The sequence below is a fragment of the Peromyscus maniculatus genome, chromosome 1 (genome assembly GCF_049852395.1).
Source record: "Peromyscus maniculatus bairdii isolate BWxNUB_F1_BW_parent chromosome 1, HU_Pman_BW_mat_3.1, whole genome shotgun sequence".
NCBI lineage: Eukaryota > Metazoa > Chordata > Mammalia > Rodentia > Cricetidae > Peromyscus > Peromyscus maniculatus.
The window spans coordinates 79,608,849-79,623,990 of NC_134852.1; the positions used below are offsets into that span (position 1 = coordinate 79,608,849).

General features: G+C 46.3%; 1 protein-coding gene across 12 annotated transcripts in view; it reads left to right on the top strand.

The window, feature by feature from the left end:
* Window positions 1-15,142, top strand: part of LOC102919504 (protein FAM169B) — a 79,142-nt gene that overhangs the window by 41,084 nt on the left and 22,916 nt on the right. For all 12 annotated transcript variants that reach the window (XM_076544879.1, XM_076544889.1, XM_042277882.2 and 9 more), the window contains 2 exons: window positions 1,394-1,479; window positions 7,699-7,876. In XM_076544879.1, the coding sequence (XP_076400994.1) occupies window positions 1,394-1,479; window positions 7,699-7,876 (264 nt within the window). The remainder of the gene's footprint in view (window positions 1-1,393; window positions 1,480-7,698; window positions 7,877-15,142) is intronic.

Below are 15,142 nucleotides of genomic sequence, written 5' to 3' on the forward strand. Positions count from 1 at the left end.
GGAAAGCAGGCTGGGCCGAGTCCAGTGCCAGGGCATTGCTCAGCACACAGGAAGTAACTCTCTTCACTCAGAGCCCATAGGTAACATTCCATCTTACGGTGTGCGGGGAGTTAAGAGTTATGCAAATGATTGGATATGTTTTTTTTTTTTTTTAAAAAAAAAGATGTATTATTTAAAAATATTACATGTATGAGTTTTCCCTGCATATGTGTCTGGGCTCCACGTGTGCCTGGATCCTGCAGAGGTCAGAGTAAGGCCTCAGAGTCTCTGAACTGGGCTTGCGGATGCCTCACTGAGCCGCACTTGCGGGCGCTGTAAATTCGGAACCTGGGTGCTTCGCCAGAGCAGAGAGTGCTCTTTTCATTGCTTGTTTTGTTTTTAGAGACAAGGTTTCTCTGTGTAACAGCCCTGGCTGTCCTGGAACTAGCTCTGTAGACCAGGCTGGCCTCGAACTCACAGGAACCTGCCTGCCTCTGCCTCCCAGATGCTGAGCACACCTGGTCAGTGGGTGCTCTTAATGGCTGAGTCATCTCTCCAACCCCAAATGATTAGACTTTGATATATGTTCCTAACAAGGACAAATAAATTTTTGTAAAGGCAGAGTCTCATGTAGCCCAGGCTGGCCTTACGCTTGCTATATAGCTGAGGATGACCTTCTCTCCTGCCTCTACCCCTCATCCTTGCCCCTGAATGCTGGATTGCAGGTATGTACACTACTGAAGTCTCGGTTTATGCGGTGGTGGGATTGAACCCAGGGCTTCATGCACATTAGGCAAGCATCCTCCCAACTGAGCTATACCCCCAAACCTTAAAAAAAAAACGTTTCTTATCTCATTGAATGCTTCAATATTGGTTTGTGTTTTGTTTTATTCAGCCCGCATCAGGGTATTTCTTTTTCGGAGCCACAGACAGGCCACCTGTGAAATACCCATCTTGTCCCTTTCAGGTGACTCTTCGGATTTGTGTTCTTTTTTTTTTTTTTTTTTTTTTTGGTTTTTCGAGACAGGGTTTCTCTGTGTAGCTTTGCGCCTTTCCTGGAACTCACTTGGTAGCCCAGGCTGGCCTCGAACTCACAGAGATCCACCTGCCTCTGCCTCCCGAGTGCTGGGATTAAAGGCGTGCGCCACCACCGCCCGGCCGGATTTGTGTTCTTACAGAACGCTGCAAACCTGACCTCAGGCTGGGGTGCTAGCTCCTTAATAAGGCGCCTGTATAGCATGTGCATGGCCCTGGGTTCCATTCCCCAACATCATAAAACAACGCAAATGATAAAAATGTCACCTGATTCACCCACAACGCCCTCAGCTGGTTGGCCCAGGCTATTGAAAGTGCTGCCCCACCCTCAGTGAGTTTTTATGTGGGACTCATGCCTTTCTCTTGCTTTTCCCTTCAGTTGTGGCTGTCTACCTAAAGGAGTCCTGGTGGTCCATCGAAGATGTCCTAAGAACTTCTGATCCCGCCAGGGAAGGGCTCATGAAGGTGAGGGAATATGACTTTAAATGAAAACAAACAAAACAGGTTTTCGAGGTCTTTTTGTTGGGGCGTGTGTTAATAAATTAAGGCTGAATAGCAAGCATCTTTATCGGGGAGCCACTTTTTAACTGCCTGAAGAATGGTTTCCTCTGTGTCTACGTTGTCTAGCTCCCTGTGTTCATTCTGTGGACTGCCCTGTAGGGTACAAGTCTGCCATGCTTACACAACAAACTTTTCCCTGTCTCTTGAATCTGAAGGCTGGAGGTCTGAAGTCACGGAGTATTTCTTTTGAGGGCTGAGGGAATCTGTTGTATGCTGTATCCCCACTTCTGGTTGCTCTTAGCAATTCTTTGACCAGAAGATGGCGGTGTTCGCGTGTCTCCACATGCCCATCTTTGGAAACATTGTCAGCCTGTGTTGAGACCCCTTTTGATAAAGACATCATTTGTATTGGACTTTGGAAGAGTAATGTACAATCATAGCTCCATCACCAATAAAAACCCATTCCAAATAAGTTCCCTTAGCAGGTACTGGTGGGGATTTCAACATCTTTTAGGGGCACACCCTTCAATGCTATTAGTGTCCCTCCACCAAGGAAAACAGGAACATGTGACTGGTCACCAGATACCTGACTACCGTTCAGTCTGCTTTACCATCCTGAATGCCTCTCGTGCCTCAGTTTGTAAACTTTAATCCATCCCATTTCTCGGCTGTGTTGAGCAGTTTTTCTGTAGAGTATATTCAGGTCATGGTTATGGATAGAAGATTTGGAAACCAGTTGGTCTGTCCTGCATATTTGTTATCCCAGCTCCTTCATGGGGCTGGTCTAACTTCAGAATCTTAGAGGTCTTTTTTGTGTCCTTGGAGGCGCAGGCTTGAGTTACCTAACCAGTGAGTGATTTAGTTGGGTGTGAACCTCGGTGCCCCTCACGTCAGGCCTGGTGCCTTTGAAGTGCCGTGGTGTGGTAGAGCAATGGTAGGTAACGCAGGGGCCTGGGATGGTGAGGGTGAAGGCAGGCAGCGGTGAGCAGCTTCTCAGAGTGCAAGAGAGTAGCTGAACTTCAGTCGGAGTGGGGCTAAGGAGGGAGGCAGGAATTGACCGAGAGAGAGCTGACTGTGTGCCTCCTAACTGCCTGCTCATTTGGCTGGCAGATTTATTTTCATTATGTAGGTGAGGTAATGATAATGCTCTGTATCATCTTGGAATGGTATGTCTTTCCACAGTTTTCTAGCAAACCACTCACTTCTTTCTGTGGGGTTCAGTAAGAGCTGAGTGAAATGTTAACATTTGTTTGCATTCAGTCTGGAGAATGAGTTTCTAGTGTAGTTTCTTCTGTCGAACAATTCAAACATTGAGTCCAAGGGCTGAGCACATGGCTCAGTAAGAACCCCTGCTCTGCAAATGGAAGGACCTGAGTTCAAATCCTCAGCCCCCATGTAAAAAGCCAGGCATAGCTGTGTGTACTCCGTCTGTGAGGGGAGGAGACAGGTGAACCCCGAGAACTCCCTGGATGGCCCTCTGAGACAAGATGGCAGACTTCTGCTTCAGTGAGAGACTGTTCCAAGGCAGTAAGGCTGACGCAGGAAGACACTCAAGGTCCTGCTGTGGCTTCTGTACGGGTTACCACATTCCCACACTCAATCAAGTACATGCACCACACAAGCACACAAACACACAATTGAAAATTAAGTCCTACTTTAAGCAAGCTTCATCGATGTGTAATTTGTATGCCATAACTTTACTCTAAAAATGTACAATCCCATGATGTTTAGTAGACTTCAATCAATCACTCCAGCATTTTCATTATCCCAACTCTGCTTTTAGCTGAACGACAGTCCTGCATATGGGTAGACTATATTTTATTATCCATTCATCAGTGGATGGGTATTGAGTACTGTTCACGTCTTAGCTGTCATGAATCTTTGTGTGTGACTTTTTATGAGGACATAGACTTGGAATTTTCTTGAGTGTATACCTGGGAGCATAATTACTGGTCACATGGTGTCTCTCTAGTTCATAGTTTGAGGGACTGCCAGACTGTGTCCACAGCTACTGTTTCACCTGACTTACCCACCGCAGCACCAGCCGGTTCCAGTCTTTCCACGTCCTCAGCAGCGCACACTGTTGTCGGCCACTTACATTCCCCGTCTGCGGTCCTTTGAATGGAACCTGTCCCCATAGGCTTGGGTGTCGGGACACTCGGTCCCCAGTCCCTTGTGCTGTTTGGGGAGTTAGGGAGGGCTTTGAGGTTTTAGAGTCTTGCCTCACATCCTGTTCTCTTTCTCTCTCTCTCTCTCTCTCTCTCTCTCTCTCTCTCTCTCTCTCTCTCTCTCTCTCTCTCTCTCTCCTTTCTGTGTATGTCTTTCCCACCATAATGGACCCTGTCCCTCTGGAACCTTAGCCCAAATCACCCTTCTCTTCAGTTACTTCCGGTAATGGTGTGTTATTACAGCAACTGGCAAGTGGCTTGTGCGCCATCCTGCAGGTGTGAAGTGGTACCCTAGAGATGTGTTGATGTGCATTCCCTGCCGGCCAGGAGACCGAGCATCTTTTCTTGTGCTTAATGGACATTTGTATGTTCTCTCTCTTGAAGAATGACTGTTGTGATCCTTCCTTAGCCAAAATCACTTTTTGATTGGAATATTTGAATTTTTATTGTTAAATTGTAAGAGTTTCCCACATATTTTCCCTGCAAGCCTTTTATCACATATTTGTGATAAAAGAACTATCATACATTTGTTATTAAAAAAAAACTTGGATGATTCTTTTCCCATTCTGTAAGCTGCCTGTTTAAAAAAAAATGATCTGGATTCAGTGGACTCAATAGATGCTATTAAAGATGTTCTGCCAAGGGTTTCTTCCAGAGAATTAATGCTGCCTTGAGATTCAGTGAAGGACCATGGTGCAGCTGTGTGCTGCTGTTGTCCTAGCCCTTTTCTCACAGGCTGTTTGTGCTCAGAAGACTGATTTGTTCTTTAGACTTCCAGAATGAGAGTTTCTCATTTCCTATCTTTTCCAAGTCTGGATTGGGAGCCCACCCCCAATTTTCTGAGAGTGTCCTGTGTATGTGCATGTTCTGAATAGAAGGACCTAACAAACCACTTCGGGGCATTCTACCCCTATCCATACTCCCCCCCATGTCCTCCCCCATATCCTCCCCCCATGTTCTCTTCCATGTCCTCCCCCATGTCCTTTCTTATGTTCTCCCCCATGTCCTCCCACCCCATGTCCTCCCCCTGTGTCCTCCAACCCCATGTCCTCCCCCTGTGTCCTCCAACCCCATGTCCTCCCCCTATGTCCTCCCCCTATGTCCTCCCTCCATGTCCTCCTCCATGTTCTCCTCCATGTCCTCCCACCCCCATATCCTCCCCCATGTCCTCCCACCCCATGTCCTCCCCCTATGTCCTCCCTCCATGTCCTCCCTCCATATCCTTCCCCCATGTCCTCCTCCATGTCCTCCGCCCATGTCTCCTCCATGTCCTCCCCCCATGTCTCCTCCATGTCCTCCCCCCATGTCTCCTCCATGTCCTCCCCCATGTCCTCCCCTCTATGTCCTCCCTTCATGTCCTCCCCCATGTCCTCCTCCATGTCCTCCCTCCATGTCCTCCTCCATGTCCTCCTCCATGTCCCTTCCTCCATGTCCTCCCCCCATGTCTCCTCCATGTCCTTCCCCCATGTCCTTCCCCCCCATGTCCTCCTCCATGTCCTTCTCCCATACATGGGTATTTCCTTCCATTGTTTTTAAGACTTTGTCTAAACTTTTTTTTTTTAAAATCAGGTTTTGTTTCTTAGCCACTTATTTTTTCACACATTACTAGAAAAATCTCCTTGAATGCTGTCTCTGTTAATGCAATTAGTGGTCCCAATGATGGCTTAGAAATGGATCTTAGTGTTATGTTTTTGGAAATGCTTCTAAGTCAAGATGGCATGTCCCACATTTTTTTCTTCCTGTAATGGAATTGGACAAATTAAGCCCACTCCCTTTTCCTCCTTCTTCTCCTGCCAGGGTATGATTGGGTGTTTCCTTTCTGCCACGTGCAGCCTGCTTCTCCTCTGGCTTCATAGGCTGAGAAATGCTGCCTCCCAGATGGTCCCCATTAGCTCTGGAGACCAGCTCTTTCTTAAAGCTCAACTTCAGATCTGGCTGCCACTGTCTGAGATAGAAAGGGAAGCGGTCAGATCCGCACATCTTTTCCTCTTCTAAGAGCTGGCTCCCGATGAAGGAGACGTGCTTTACATCCTGCACCCACGAGGAAGTCTGTGGACACTGGACACTCTGTGTGGATGCTAGGGCAAGCTGCCTTATTATTGTTAGCCAGTGTTTTAAAGGCTGTGGGCCTGCTGATCTAAATTTGAGTCCTTAGACCCTTGTATGGTAGGAGAGGACTGAGTCTATGGAGTTGTCCTGTGACCTCCACATGTGGACCATGTGTCTACATATGTACATCATGTGCTAGCATGCATGTGTGTGTGTGTCCGCATGCATGTGTATCTGTGTATGTATGTGTGTGTGTGAGAGAGAGAGCACACATACATATACAACAATCACAACAGACAAGCGTTTTAGAGCTCACTCAAGGGATCTTATCCCCTGAACTGAATCTTAAAGAAGAATGAATGGCTGAGGTCCCTCAAGCACAAGGATAGTGAAGATGTTGGGCAGGACAGTCATTCTGGGATCCGGTATTAAACCTCAAACTAGGAGGCTGGGTAGATGGCTTATGTGGTAAAGTGCATGCCAGGCAGGCATGAGGACCTGAGTTCAATCCCCAGAACCCACACAAGAAGTTGGCTATGGTGGCACATGCTTTCAGAGACCAGAGCCTGGGACTCAGAGTCCGAGGATCCCTGAGGCTCACTGGCCAGCCAGCCTAGCCTGTTTGGTGTGTGTTCCAGTTTCAGTGAGAGACCCTGCCTCAAACATTAGAGTGGACAGTGCCTGAAGAATGACGATACTTGATGTTGACCCCCAACACACACATGCACACACACACACCATTATATACAGGCACCATCTGTATGAACAGTAACATACAACATAAATAAGTAAAACTGACTGTTAAGACCATGCATCGATGTTTTTGATGAATGCTCCCATTCCCAGAGCCTGGTGGATGAGGAAGCAGAAGGGAATTAGGGTGTCTGGGCTTGAGCGGGTGTGTGCTGTTTGGAATGAAGAACCCTGGCCTGTCCCTCCAGCCTGTTCCTGAGCTAGCTAGCCCCCAGCACAGCTGGCTCAGGATGTCATTGGCACGAGACAGTAAAACAGATGCATGTACTCACTTAACCTCTTTGAGCTTCAGTTTCTGCACCTGTAAGCTGGGCCTTCCCCAGCAGATGAGAATCAGGTGATAGCACGTGGGCGGAAGTCACAGCTCCGGGGGTGTGGTGGATCTGGTTGTAATGTGGATCCACGCGCCCACACATGCACTACATTGGCTGTCACGCAGCGGAGTTGTAGGATAAAACCCAGGGCTGTGAGCCAGTCACTGTGTGAATGGCTGGCTGCTTTCACCCTATACACCGATGTTTATCAGTTACCTGTGCTGCCTAGACGGATGTTGGCAGGATCAATAGATCATAGCCTGGCTGTGTAGCCAGACATGGTCAGGTAGCTATGAGTCCGGAAGAGAGACCCTGATTTCAGCCACACATTTGCCCTTCCGTACTCACAATCACAGACAGGAACACGATATCATTTTTGGCTTGTGTAAGAGAAAGCCTGCAACTCGGTGGGCCTAAATTTGACTACAGGGATGAGTCTGCTCTGGACAGGAGGGTTCTATTATATAACTTAGTTCAAGGTGGGCCTCAGGTCCTAGTCATGCCCTGGGGTTGGGACGGCAGCATGTGCTTGAAATCTGTCATAAGTTGTGAAAATCAGTGGCTTTCACTGTGGCAACGATCCCCCCCCCCTTCCCGGGGGTGAGGATGTCACTGCTGTAAAAATGGCAGATTAGGTTTATTTCAGGACACAGCCAGTCATCTCTTGGAATGGCTGACCTGGCTGCCCTAGAGGCAACTTCCTGTTCTATTACCCTCAGCTGGTCACGCCCTGTGGCCCCGAGTCACCCCTGGCACTGACACTCCATACTACACTGTGATAAATCAGTGGTATTGAGACCCCACAATTTGCGTCCCCATCAAGAGCATCCTGCCACACCTGGCCCCGCCACACGCTGCCTTTCTTGTCTGGTCTCAGTGCTGGTTGCTCTTTCTTCAAGGTTCAGTCCTTCGGGGAAAGGATTGTCCTTTATGTTCTCAACACCATCGTTTTTGGAAGACTGGAGAGAGATCTGGATGACGATGACATGTTTTTCTTACCTCACCCTGCAAAGGAGCAAGCTAAGATCCTGTGGAGGGATGGAGCGGCAGTTGGATTTTATTCAATCAAAATGAAAGGTGAGGGTGAGGGATGCATGGTCTCTGAGGTGCAGGGTGGGGTGGGGCGCCTTGGATGTCTGTCCGTCTCTGCAGACCCCCTCAGCATGAGCATTCTGTGGACTCGTGTGGATCAGGAAGCACAGTTAATTAAACTTTTGTGTAAATAAGCCCAAAGCAGGGGTTTCCTTTTCATACCTCGGGAAGCCTTCTCCTTGGTTCCCCAGGAAAAGCCGTGTGTCCCCTACGACAGAGAACGGTGTCCATGCCTGAAGCTCAATGCTTTTCCTTTATGTTAATGTTTAGCTGTCAGGAAAAACACTATTGCTAACAGCCGACGCGTGTTCAGGAAGCACCCTCGATGCCAAGACTTACAGACATTACCTCAGAAGACAAGACAGGGAATTGGCCACGAAAACACGGTTAGGTTAGACAATAGCGACTTCCTTCTAGGACCTTGGCAAGCAGTAGGCGTGCAGCCATTGGGATGAAGGTGTCTGTCCGTCCGCTCAGGTAGCTGCTTTCTCTAACCCCAGCTGGTTCCACCATTACCACCACTTGCTTCTTCTAAAGTTATCCACTTTAAAAATTACTTTAAAAAGTTACATGCATTCATTTGGTGACAGGGGGTGGGGTGGGGTGGCACAGGTGAGGAGGTCAGGGCACAACGTGTGGGGGTCTGTTCGCTCCTCTCACAGTGTGGGTTCTGCGGATCAAGCTCAGGTCATCAGGTGTGGTTGGATATACTCTGAGCAAGCTCACTGGCAGAGAATTACCAATTTTAGCAACAATTAGGTTCCCCAGAAAACCCCCCCATGCATGTGCTGTTGTTGGAGGGAAGTGTTCTTGGGGGATAAAGAGGCTGATTATTGTTTTGAACTGTGTTCACATTGTGTGTGTGTGTGTGTGTGTGTGTGTGTGTGTGTGTGTGTGTGTGTGTGTGTGTGCGTGCGCGCAAAAAGTCCTTTCCTCACTCTTTTTCCTCGGCCTCCCCTCTCCTCTGTCATGTGACCAGATTCTCATGCTTTGCCCATTTGTTGAATGTCTGCTGCTTGGCACATGCCTGTTTCAGCTGCGGTCAGTTCTAGGTGCTTTGGCACATGCCCTTTCCAGTAGCTTCCCTCTTGACAGTCATTGGTCCTGTGATTATAATGTATCTTTATACCTTTTCAAATTTGTTATGTTCCTGATTTATTAATTTCGGATAGATGAATGGACCTGGAGAATTATTAAGATGAAGGGGAAGTGTTTATAATTCATCTTTTCTGAAACATGTTGTTGTCTTCATTAAAAAAAAAACTAGAGTCCTGGTCAGGACTGACTGGCTAGTAAAATGTTGGGTTAGAGGAGCTTGTCTTTATTGGATGAGGAATTCAGGTTGGTGAATTTCCTTAAAGCCTCCATTGTCCTGTTCATTTTTCTCCCTTCTGATCTTGGCGTATGTAACAGGTTTCTTTTTTTAAACGATGCGTAGAAAACTCACACAATCAATTAACCTGGGTTCACAGGGGCTCACAGAGACCGAACTGACAACCATGGAGCCTGCATGGGACTGACCTAGGCCCTCTGCCCATATGCTACAGTTGTGTAGCTTGGTCTTCTTGTGGGACTCCTAACAGTGGGAACAGGGGCTGTCTCCGACTTTTTTACTGGCTTTTGGGACCCTACTCCTCATACTGGGTCTCATTGCCCTGCCTTAATACATGGGGAGGTACTTAGTCTTACTATAACTTGATATTCAATGTTTTGTTGATAGTCATGGGAGACCTGCCCTTTCCTAAACAGGAATGGAAAGAAGAATGGATTGGAGGGTGGGAGCAGAGGAGGGGGGGGGGCTGGGAGGAGAGGAGGGAGGGGAAACTGCAGTTAAGATGTAAAATAAATAATAAACAAATTATTTTAAAAGATGCATTCTGTTTTTATTTATGTGCCATTGTATGTGCCTGTGTGTATGTATGTGTACTTACCTGTGCTCACATGTGGAGGCCAGAAGAGGGTGCTGAGTACCATGGTGCTTGGAGTTACAAGTACCTGTGAGCCTTCTGACATGGGTGCTGGGAACTGAACTCCTGTCCAGTCCTCTGCAAGAGCAGCAAACGCTCTTACCTGCTGAGTGATTCTCCAACTCAGGTTTCTCCAACTCCAGGCTTCTTAATACATCTAGAAGACATGTTAGTAACAAGGCTGTCTGCCATCATCCTTCCTCTGGGTGTTCCTGTGGAGTGTTAGAGTCCTGAGCTGGGGGATAGCTCATCTGTATTTTGTCTGTCTATCTATCTATCTATCTATCTATCTATCTATCTATCTATCTATCTATCTATCTATCTATCTATCTATCATCCATCCATTTATTTACTTAGGTGTTTTTGATGCAGGGTTTCTCTGTGTAGCTCTGGCTGTTCTGGAACTTGTCCTGTAGACCAGGCTAGCCTCAAACTCAGAGATCTGTCTGCCTCTGCCTCCTGCCTCTGTGCTGCGATTAAAGGTGTGCATCACAATACTGGGCCCTCCCAAGAATCTCTTAAAAGAAAGGGGGCGGGCTGCTAAGTCCAGAGAAGATGCTTATGTGAATGGCTTTGTTTTTTTCGTGGTTTTTTTTTTTTTTTTTTGGGAGGGGTTGGTTTGTTTTGAATTGCCATTCTATTTAAAGTACAGATAGGTGGATCTTTTTCTTTGGATCTCATGCTTGTAGAGGTCCTTTACCTCCTTGGTTGAGTGTTTTATTTTCTTTTTTTAAGCTATTGTAAATGAGATTTCTTTCCAGGCAAGTTAGTTATTGATAAATTGCAAAGCTACCTATTGTAAGTTGATTTTGTATCCTGCTACCTTGCTAAATGTTTATCAGTTGTAAGCGTTTTCTGATCTAGTCTTTAGAGTCTTAACATCACGTTGTCTGTAAATGGGAATAATCTGACCTCTTCCTGTTTTAGGTCCTTAAATCTTTCTCTTCTTCTTACTGCAGACAAGAGATTGAGTACTGTAATGAACAAGAGTAGAGAGAGTAGGCATCTTTGTCTCATTGCAGATTTTAGAGGGAATGCTTTCAACTTTTCTCCATTGTTATCATAATGTTGACTATAGGTTTGTTGTATGTTACCTTTATTGTGTTGAGGTATGCTCATTCTATTTGTAGTTTTTTTTTTAGGGCTTTTATCGTGAAGGGATGTTGAACTCTCTCAAAGACGTTTTCTGTATCGATTGAGATGACATATGATTTTTCTCCTTCAGTCTCTGTGCTGTATGTAGTATTACACTCATGCATTTGTGTATATTGAACCAGCCTTGCATTCCTCCAACAAAACCAAGGTAGTCATCATATATGACAGTCTATTTTTTTTCTTTTTCTGGTCTTTCTTTCTTTCTTTTTTTTTTTGAGACAGGGTTTCTCTGTGTAACAACTCTGGCTATCTTGGAACTGGCTCTGTAGACCAGACTGGTCTTGAACTCAGAGATCTGTCTGCCTCTGCCTCCCAAGTGCTGGGATTAAAGGCGTGTGCCACCACTGCCTGTCAGTATATGGTATTTGGTTTTTTTTTTTTTGTTTGTTTTGTTTTTTTTTTTTTTTGGTTTTTCGAGACAGGGTTTCTCTGTATAGCTTTGTGCCATTCCTGGAACTCGCTTTGGAGACCAGGCTGGCCTCGAACTCACAGAGATCTGTCTGCCTCTGCCTCCCAAGTGCTGGGATTAAAGGCGTGTGCCACCACTGCCTGTCAGTATATAGTATTTGTTTTTTTTTTTTTGTTTTGTTTTTTCGAGACAGGGTTTCTCTGTATAGCTTTGCGCCTTTCCTGGAACTCGCTTTGGAGACCAGGCTGGCCTCGAACTCACAGAGATCCGCCTGCCTCTGCCTCCCAAGTGCTGGGATTAAAGGCGTGCGCCACCACTGCCCAGCTTGTTTTTTAAATATAATTTCTTTATTGATTCTTTGGGAATTTCACATTATGCATCCCAATTCTGCTCATCTCCCAGTCTCCCCATATTCACCCCTAACCTTACACCATCCCCCCAAAAGATAATTAAAAAAAATTAAAGACAAAACAAACAAACCTCCACTTTTTTTCTTTTTGGTTTTTCGAGACAGGGTTTCTCTGTATAGCTTTGCGCCTTTCCTGGAACTTTCCAATGTCCCATGCTCATGGATAGGCAGGACCAACATAGTAAAAATGGCAATTTTACCAAAAGCAATCTACAGATTCAATGCAATCCCCATCAAAATACCAACACAATTCTTCACAGACCTGGAAAGAATAATACTCAACTTCATATGGAAAAACAAAAAACCCATATTGATGTAATGTTTTAATGCTCATAGGACACCTCAGTCTTTCTCTTTCCCCTGGAGTCAGTTTTGGTAGGTAGGTTGTATTGTCCCAGAGATGGTTCCTTTTTATTTGTTTTCAGATTTATTGGCATGTTCTCCTACCTTTTAAATTTCTGTGGCACCTCTAGTGATGTTGATGTAGGATATTTGAGACATTTCATGGCCTGTTTGTACATGACCCAAGGATATAAGATACCAGATGCTCACCATGATCAAAGATCAAAGTGGAGATCAACGATGTGTACATATGCAGAGTGGAAAGCATAGAAGAGTGAGAAAATGAGGAGAATTAAGAGATTAAAGAAAAGTGAGAGAAACCCTGGAGAATGAGAAGGGTTTCCAAAGGAGGAGAAAGCCACTGAACTCCATCATGTAGAGGTTTTAGAGGGCCATGGCAGAAACTGGACATGGGCTGTGGTGTTCTCTGTCCACATTGGTTAATTTAATTCTCTGGGCTGTCATGAGCAAAGCTAAGGGAAGGCTCACACACTCCCTGCCTGTACCCCTAGCCCACCCATATCAATGGTCATGTACCATTCACTATATACTGCCCACCCAACTAGGGGCGGTTGAAGCTCCTGCTACCTGCCTCTGACTTGAGTTGTTAGGTGTTGATCCTGATGCTGTCACTGCTTCTGACCTTGCAGGTGTCTTGCTAGGTGTCGATTAGACTGTTTCTTTGAACAATCTTCACATTTACATGGCCAGCAGGCAGTCTTAACCATGACAGAGCGTTAACTCTAGTGTAGCCACCAAGATGCAGCTACGATGTTCTTGGTTATATCCTTGTCTATGGAACTGTCTCGGGTCTCTGTTCCAAAATGGAAGCAGGTTTGTGTAGCTAGAGTTTTCCTGCCTTGCCCACAGTCAGGACAAATCTTTGTCACCCGCCAGTCCCACAGCCGCTCAGACCCAGCCAAGTAAACACAGAGACTTATATTGCTTACAAACTGTATGGCCGTGGCAGGTTTCTTACTAACTGTTCTTATAGCTTAAATTAATCCATTTCCATAAATCTATACCTTGCCATGTGGTTCATGGCTTACTGGCATCTTCACATGCTGCTTTTCCTGGCGGCGGCTGGCAGTGACTCCTTCTGCCTTTCTGTTCTTTCTTTTCTCCTCTCTGTTAGTCCTGCCTATACTTCCTGCCTAGCCACTGGCCAATCAGTGTTTTATTTATTGACCAATCAGAGCAAACACATTTGCCATACAGAACATCCCACAGCAGGTTTATGAGAAGCCATCCTTATTAATAATTCAGTCTGTTTTAATTGGCTGCATTAGAAGCAAGGATATGTAAAAGGGCAATCCTATCCAGCGTGCATTCCAGGGAGGCTCATGAGAGCTAGCCAGCTGCCCACCAACATTGCCTTGCTTCTTCTGTCTCCTTGTCTCTTGCCCCTTGTGTCTTCTGTCTGCCTCTAGTCAGCTCTGATTGGCTGTCTCACATTTTCTGTAGGCTCTCCCTCATCCTTGGTGCTTGGCCTTCCTCTTTCAACCCAAACATCCTCTTGGAACTCTCATCCATCCCGCTGTCACCTCTGTGAGCAGAATGTAGTTTTCAGGATGGAGCCCTTTCTTCTTACTACCTACAGGGAGCTGACTTCTGCATCAATATCTCTATTTTTAATTTCTGATATATTTTATGTATTGTTTCTTTCTCTCTTTCTTTTTTACTTTAGTAACTTCTAAGTAAAAGAAAAACTTTCCTGTCGTATGTTTGCTTTCTGTCTCATTAATTTCGTGTGTGTGTGTGTGTGTGTGTGTGTGTGTGTGTGTGTGTGTGTATGTGTGTGTATGTGTATTGTATGTGCCTCCACACACTTGGAGAGGCCAGAGGAGGCACGTTAGGTGTCCTGCTTTATCAGTTTCTGCCTTATTCCCTTAAGACAGGGATTCTCACTGAGCCTGGAGGTAGGCTGGTGGGCTGCAGGCTCCAGTGGTCGTCCTCTTTTTACTGGGGTGGACACACCTGGGTTTTCACGTGGCTGCTAGGGATTTGAACACGGGTCCTCATGTTTGCAACAGGAAATGATCTTCCCCACAGAGCTGTCACCCAAGCCCGGACCTCTCCATCTTGAATAATTTCTGATCCTGTCTCTTGCCATACTGTAAAATAGATGGAGTGGCCGAGACCACTGCCGGTTCCTCTTAATATTCCTTGGTCTTTCTATCCTGATATGAGTGGAGACTTAGTTTAGTGCAGGTGTCTTATTTCCTCTGCTCGTGTTTGTAATGGCATTCTGGGACAATTGGCCTGGTCATCATTTTACAGGATGGATTTTGTTTGGCACATTTGAAGGTCTGATTAGCCTTTAGAAAACCCCACTAGAGTAATTTTGTTTCTTTTCTCCACAAGTTTTTGAGAGAGGTTTACAGAAGCATTGCAGGGCCAGTGCAGAAAGGTCCTCTGCCCTCCAGATGCCTTCCTTAATACCCGTCTCTTCTGTGATGGTAGTATAGTGTTCAAAGTGAAGAAATCACCATGGGTCAAATTTCCACCCATGTCTGTTTTCTCCTCTGGGATCAGAGCACGCGAACACCCACTATCTCCTCCGACCTCGGGTTCTCCGAAGCCTCCTGTGGATTCTGTTATCTTTGTCCTTTTGTCTGTCATCATCCGGACACTTGGAGAGGATGGCCAAGCCATCTGTGGGGCACTCTCAGTTACTGATGATTTCTGACGGTTAGCCAGGGCTATGCGTTGGGGGACGTGGCGCACCTTCTTGTCACAGGTATCAGCCTGTGGTGTAGGTATCAGCATCGGGATTGGTGATAAAACTGTCCCATCCTGAGTTAAGGGGTGGGGAAAGGGATGCCAGTCACGTTCTGCCGTTGTGGCAGAACACCAGTGAAAATGCCTTGAAGGAAGAAAGGTTTGTTTTGGCTCACCGGTTCGAGGTCACCTGGCTCCATCACTTTAGCCAGCAATGAAGCCGACTGTGAGTGTGGAGAGGGCATGGT